The sequence below is a fragment of the Hibiscus syriacus genome, unplaced genomic scaffold (assembly GCF_006381635.1).
Source record: "Hibiscus syriacus cultivar Baekdansim isolate YM2019G1 unplaced genomic scaffold, ASM638163v2 tig00111852_pilon, whole genome shotgun sequence".
NCBI lineage: Eukaryota > Viridiplantae > Streptophyta > Magnoliopsida > Malvales > Malvaceae > Hibiscus > Hibiscus syriacus.
This window is the reverse complement of record NW_024063204.1, coordinates 15,813-22,854: the sequence shown is the minus strand read 5'-3', so window position 1 is coordinate 22,854 and position 7,042 is coordinate 15,813. Positions and strand designations below refer to the sequence as shown.

At 36.9% G+C, this 7,042-nt stretch overlaps 1 protein-coding gene across 2 annotated transcripts; it reads right to left on the bottom strand.

Annotated features, from left to right (window-relative positions):
• Positions 1-1,855: 1,855 nt before the first annotated feature.
• Positions 1,856-4,637, bottom strand: LOC120172560 (probable 1-deoxy-D-xylulose-5-phosphate synthase 2, chloroplastic). Of its 2 annotated transcripts, none has more exons than XM_039179989.1 (7): positions 4,340-4,637; positions 4,089-4,253; positions 3,593-4,015; positions 3,229-3,511; positions 2,522-3,111; positions 2,113-2,400; positions 1,856-2,037 (listed from the first exon to the last, which is right to left on the bottom strand). In XM_039179989.1, exons 1-7 carry the CDS (start codon positions 4,589-4,591, stop codon positions 1,879-1,881), a joined length of 2,160 nt encoding a protein of 719 aa, XP_039035920.1. In that variant the 5' UTR covers positions 4,592-4,637; the 3' UTR covers positions 1,856-1,878. The 2 variants fall into 2 exon arrangements, with proteins under 2 accessions (XP_039035920.1, XP_039035921.1); XM_039179990.1 differs by having other exon boundaries at positions 3,229-3,502.
• Positions 4,638-7,042: the final 2,405 nt, after the last annotated feature.

The window sequence follows — 7,042 nt, the reverse complement described above, 5'->3', positions numbered from 1 at the left end:
ATAAGAGAGGAGAAGATGATTTTGGTGTGAAGAATGAGTGAGGGTTGAGGGGGTTTATATAGGGGAGGAGGAGGGGTAGTTAGGAAAAACGGATGGGGGCATTTATGACATTTAATGGAAGGCGCGTCCCCGGGGATGCGCCTTCCACACGTGTCTGCTGATATGGCAAAGGCGCGTCCCCGGGGACGCGCCTTTCACACGTGGCATCCAACTCAGCGAAAACACGGGTAAAGCGCGTCCCCGGGGACGCGCCTTTGCCAACTCAGCAGAAAGGGTGCTAGTTTTGGAAATATTGGTCGAACGGTGTTAGAAAAGTAAAAATAAAAATAAACGGTGTCAGTGGGGTAAAAAAGCCGCCGTCTGAGTGCCAGACGTAGCGGACAGATGGGTGGGCAAATCGTCCCGTGTTTTTCGTTTTTATTTAAGAGGTAAAGTACAAATGGTTTATAAAATCATTCTATCATTAAAAATTATAAAATAGTACTCTAATTATAAAATATTATTTATCCAAAACTAGACGCCGGCCACTTTTCTCCGGTGGCCGTATACCCTCCGGCCGCAGAGTACGATGGTCGGATAGACCCAAAATCTAACCGAAGCCTCCTGAATGATTCGATTCAACTTGATGGTGGCTCGGTAAGTGAGGCATTAAATGCCTTGAATTTGATGAAATCCGACTTGGTGGCTCCCACTTGATGGCAGCTTCGAATATCGGCGCGGCTAGATGTGTGATGGACTCGGTCGACGGCGGCTGGAGTCGAGCTTGGCAGTGGCTGACCCAAGGACAGGGTTTTCAAACCCTAATGAGCTCTGATCTGGACCGTTCGATGAACTTGGATCTAACGGCTGTGGTCTTTGGCGGCTGAGAAAAACAATGCAAAACCCTAATCCAAGTGGGCCTCTTCTTGTTGGCTTTTTTTAAAATTTTTGTATTTGAGCTTGATTTTATGCCTACAAATAAATTCATTTAATAACAATAACATTTTTATTTAAAATAATAATAAAACAGATCGGGTAAAAATATGGTGACTACACATAAATGACCAGATTAAGCATATTTTTAATTTAAGTTCATATTATTATATATTATATTACCTGAAATAGTAATAAAGATATGCACAATCATGTTTGTGACTCCAAGAGCACTCAAAATAGTAATATATGTCTACATGTACTATTTCTTTACTGAAAATCGTGTATCGACTTTTTGAGTTTTGTCTTTTTCGATAACTAAAATTAAACAAAATTTGATTAGATTTGAAAGATATGATTCATTCATTTTGATTAAAAAAATATATTAGACCTGACTGAATTTATTATTATCTTATATTATGGATCATGAAGTTTGAGAATTACAGGTAAAAGAATTTTTTTACTCAAAAGATAAACAGGCAAGGAAATAAAGCTAATTTTGGTTTCATAGGAGAAGGTTTACACTTAATTTTGATGTGTGTTCTTGGGGAAGAGAAAGAAATTGGGAAGGTCCTATAAATAATCTCTAAACTTAATTTTATTAAATGGATAAATTAATTTAAAAACTAAAATCCGTGTATAAATAACATGGGAAAAAAGATTGACAGAGATTCTTTTAATTGGTCGAGATCACTGATGATAGGATGAATCATGCAGCACATACAATACATGTGAACCATGCATGTTTATCATCAAGGACCCTGAAATCAACACCCACAATACCTTGATATTATTTTTAGCCATTGAAATCTCAACTCAAATATGTATACATATATATATATATAACAAATTTCACTAATCAAAAGCCATCTAAATTTCAAAAATATTATTTATAATAATGTGTACATTTACATTCACTTGCCAATGACTTCCCAGCTAATGGCTAAAGAGAGGGATAATTAGAGTTCAATCTATGAAATCTAATGGCCGGACGCCTCCTCGGGTTTGCCCCAGCAGTGACAGAACAGTGGCGGCGATATGCTTTGAGCTCAGCCCCGCCTCTTCCATCTGATCATTTTGAGATCCATGCTCTATGTATCTATCCGGTAGTATCATTGGCCTCCACTGCACCAAGTCACATTCATTTTAGGCTTATAATCTAACTGATTCTTCAACTAAGTTAATGGAGTCTGGTGTTACCTTAAGCTTGCCATCTAGTAGTCCATTCAAGCACAAGAAATGAGAAACGTGGGTGCTGAATCCCCCGATCGATCCTTCTTCGGCAGTGATCAATATCTCGTGTTCTTGAGCTAGCTGTCTTAGTAACTCTCTGTCGATCGGTTTGCAAAATCGAGCATCCGCCACCGTTGCGGAGACACCAAGCAATGCTAGCTGCTCTGCTGCCTTCACGCAACTTTGGACTATTGTTCCATACCCCAGAATCGCCACCCTGCCACTTCCTTCTCTTAGTACTCTCCCCTTTCCAATCTGAATGCACATTCGAAGTTCGGATTACGAAACTCGGAAACAGGTATTGTCCAATAAGACGCATTAAGAGACCATTTGCAGATCGCAACTAAAAAGATGTTGTAAAATGAAATTGATGTACCTCCAATGGTGTTCCTTTGTTGTTCGGTGGGAGAATAGAACCAATGCCATTGCCTCTGGGGTACCTAAAGCAGCTAGGACGATCGTCGATAGCGGCCGCCGTTGCCACCATATTCATCAGCTCAGACTCGTCCGAAGGTGCCATCACTACCATATTCGGCAAACATGCCATGAACGTAGTGTCGAACCCACCGCAATGGGTCGGTCCATCTGCCCCAACCAGGCCAGCCCTGTCTATTGCAAATCTCACCGGTAGCTTTTGAAGATCAACATCATGAGCAATCTGATCGAATCCTCTTTGTAGAAATGAAGAGTAAATGGCACAAAATGGTTTGAGCCCTTCACAAGCTAAACCAGCTGCAAACGTAACAGCATGTTGTTCGGCTATGCCGACATCGAAACATCGATCCGGGAATCGTTTCTGGAATAAATTAAGCCCTGTTCCTCCTCCCATGGCCGCATGGATCCCAACTATTTTATCATCTTCTTCTGCTTCAGCTATTAAAGACTCTGCAAAGTACTGAGTATACGAGCGTGTTCCCGACTTGTTCTTCATCTGCTTCCCAGACTTGGGATCGAATTTCACAACCCCTGCAACAAGAAGAAAAATCTATGATGACCCGATCGTTCATTTTAGTTAAAAAACTTGTGTTCGATGCAAGATCGGTCTTTCCGAGTCTGCATAACACAATGTTGAAGCATACTTACCATGCATTTTATCAGGTGCAGTCTCTGCAGGGGCATAACCTTTTCCCTTCTCGGTATTGACATGAATGAGAACAGGCCCTGGGGCTGGCATCGACCTAACTTCATTCAACACACAAACAAGGTCTTCTACGTTATGACCATCCACCGGACCAATGTAGTATAGTCCCAGTTCTTCAAATAGGCTAGCTCCGGAGCCACCTGCAGCTCCTCTCACGCACGAATCGAATTTGGCGGCAATTTCATGTGTTTGCCCTCCTATATGCTTCGTAATTCCCTGCAAATCCTGTCAAAACAATCTAAATATGCTTGTTTTTGCAGAGTTATCATAGGAACGTATGGGGTTCCAAGAGTCAAATTTCGACACCTTTGCAGCTTCGCGTAGTAGGCGAAATTCCCTGCTCGATTGCAGCCTTGTTAGAGCTTCGCTAAGAGCTCCGACAGGAGGAGCCGGACCGTCGACTGTAGCGGTGGGCAAGGAGACTTGTTTGTTATCGTTCAAGATGATTATGAGACTCGAGTCAAGATAACCAGCGTTGTTCATTGCTTCATATGCCATTCCAGCAGTCATTGCTCCATCGCCTATTACCGCAACTACATGATTGTTCTTCCCTAACAAATCTCTTCCAACCGCCATACCTAAACCTGCTGAAATGCTGGTAGAACTATGGCCAGCCCCAAAGGCATCATGAATGCTCTCTTCCCTATTCGGAAAACCAGATAATCCGAATGTTTGTCGAATCGAGTGCATTCTCGATCTTCTACCGGTTAAAATCTTATGCGGATAGGCCTGCAAACACCCAAATTCAATAACTAAACCGATCATATATCAATCAAACCAAACCATATATATAGCGCATTACCTGATGGCCAACATCCCAAATAATCTTGTCCTCAGGAGTGTCGAAAACATGGTGAAGTGCCACTGTAAGCTCAGCCACCCCAAGGCTTGAACTCAGATGACCACCGGTCTTCGACACTGTGTAAACCAGCTCTTCTCGTAGCTCATCAGCTAACTTCCCAAGCTCCTATAGTTTCAATCACAAATATATATTCATTTCCTCTGTATAGTGTATATATAATTATAACCGCTCAATAGCATAATAATTTATACCTGGATGGAAAGATTCTTGATATGAACGGGATGGCTGATGGTATCAAGAAGCGGAGTGGACGGCTTTTCAGCAGAGAAATTGAGGAATCTTTTGATTTGTCTAGTCTGTTGAGCTCCTTTGACCATCGTCTTCCTTTCTCTAATCGTTTGCATCTGGTCTACTGCCCTGCGATGGAAGGGTGAAGATGAATTATATCCATATTGACACTGCTGCAAAGGTTGAAAGCTTGTTCTCAGAATGGAAGAAGCCATTGCCTAGTAAGTGTAATTGTATTGGGTTGGGTGGAAAGATATGTGATGGATTTGATGAAATCTGGGGAAAATGAGAGATTTATAGGGTAAGGATTCAACATTCCAGGAAAATGACTTGTATAATAAAGAAAGAAATTATCTCACACGTGAAAAACCTTGGAGAAGATGGCCATGGTCTACCAGTGTCACGATCACCCGCGTAGAGCTTGTCTATGATCTTTCATAATAATATGAATGATTGAGTGTGAACTTGCTAAACTTGATCAATACGATATAAATCTATTACTATTCATATAATTAACATGTTTGGCCTTACGTGAGATTAATTAGGGATGAGCATGAAATTTAAATTCGATAAATTCTGACTTGATTCAACTTTAAAATTTGAATATGATAAAAAATATTTAAATTCGAATCAAATTAAATCACATTACACAGAGAACGATAGTGTTAAAATTATATTGAGTAGGTGAAAAAACTTACCTAACCTCACCTATATCCGTCCCTAGACGAGATGATATCTTATTTCCCTCTCTTTAGTACGTGCGAAACAAATCCAAGATTTGCCTAAGTAGTTAGATTAAATGATATTGTTGTTTAATGATCCGATTAAGCACAATTTTACTGATAAACACAAGCTTTGGCTTTGCTGCGAGTTAGGCATGCAGATAAGCTACGTCTGTTCTTTACTTTCATTTTTAATCCAAGTCTATATACAATGAAACACTGCTAATAAACAACACTACTGAAATCACAATCGCTGGCCCCTCACACCTACAACCAATTCGAATGCCTTCATTCATCTAAACACACAAGGACCGAATACCATCATCCAAGCATAGGCTTCTATTTTAGTTACACCGTCGTTAAATACTTCGTGCATTATGATTGAACATTTTTCATTCAAAAATTATGAAACGAACCCCAAACTTTTTGTGTGTGAAATATCTCGTTTCCGAATTCTCTTTGATTTCAAATATCTTATTTCAAATATCTATGGAGAAGGAAAAAACGAGTTGTATATCTTGATTCCACGGTGATCGTATCGTAGATATTTTGGGTTAATGTTGTTTGGAGGTATATGAGTCTTGAGTTTAGGATTGACTTTTAAAGTGACTTATGTATAATCTAATCTAATAGAGTGATGGGAGATAAGAAGGCGAATTTATTGATATATTGAGTGGTCTAAAAAGATACCAAAGAATGATAATTGTAGCGTCGATATAACATAAGGATGAAACTATAAACCTTTTATCTTTGAAGGAAGAAGATAAAATAAAATATAAAAAAATTATATGGATAACACATAGATTTTATGTTAAATAAAAAAACAGTCAGCATCAACACATGACTACCATGTCACCCTTCCAGTTATAACTTATCTAGTGATTGAAATAGGCAAGTGGTAAATTTAATGAGTAAACATAAAATTGAGTGATAAATTCTATAATTTATTCTTTTTTGTTGCTCTCTCAATTCATAAGAGTTTCGCTCTTATCAATCTAGACTAACCCAGGTCGGCCATTTGTTTTGGTGGGTATAATTTACTCTTTTTAAAATTATTAAATATATAATATAAATAAGATTTAACGCAAAAATAAGTGTCTAAACTATACCTAAAATTAACTTTTTGTGTTTAAATTTTTTTTTAAAAATATGTGTTTAATGTTTTTCTCTATTACACTCTTAGGTGCCTACCATTAAAAAAATGTTAAGTAACACATGTCACATTTATATTTTTATTTTTTAAATATTACAAATTAATTTTTAAGAAAATATCACTAAACAATTTTCTAACAATAAACACTTAAAAATATAACAAAAAAATATTATATACATAATTTTACGGAAAAATTCTTTAAATATAAAAATCAATTTTCGTATAATTTAAAATTTTATTTTTATATTAAATCTATAATTAATTCGGGTACAACGACCCTGTCACCTATAGCTAAGACACATTTGTTCATGAATCACGTGATTGGATTTTGTCTTTAACATATGATACAACGTTAATAGTTTTCCGGTACATATTTTTATTTATAATTATATAAAAATACAAATCTCAACAATAATTTTTTAAAAAGTATATAAATTTAAGTATTAAACTTTAAGTATTAAATTTTAAATACTAAATACTCAGGGATGGAGTCATATAGACCGTTAGGGTGCGTTTGGTTTACAGAATGTAAGATTACCAGGGAATAGGATTACTAGGAATGTTGTATTTTTGTGTTTGGTTGATTTAGCAGGAATGTAAGATTATCGTGTTTGGTTAAAGGAATAAAAGATTATTGGAATATATATTTGACCAAATTGTCCTTATTATATATTTGTATAATATTACAAATTGTAAAATATTTATATATTTTCTTTAAAAAATTAAATTCATAATATTTATATAATTTTTTTTACAAAATTAAAAATATAAAAAAGGTTTAATAAAAGGGT

Excerpts from the sequence above, each read along its gene's own strand:
- LOC120172560 (XM_039179989.1), bottom strand. The coding sequence starts at position 4,591 with ATGGCTTCTTCCATTCTGAGAACAAGCTTTCAACCTTTGCAGCAGTGT. Across the intron at positions 4,016-4,088 it reads TTTGGGATGTTGGCCATCAG|GCCTATCCGCATAAGATTTT; the intron begins GTAATGCGCTAT and ends GGGTGTTTGCAG. Across the intron at positions 2,401-2,521 it reads ACAAAGGAACACCATTGGAG|ATTGGAAAGGGGAGAGTACT; the intron begins GTACATCAATTT and ends ATGTGCATTCAG.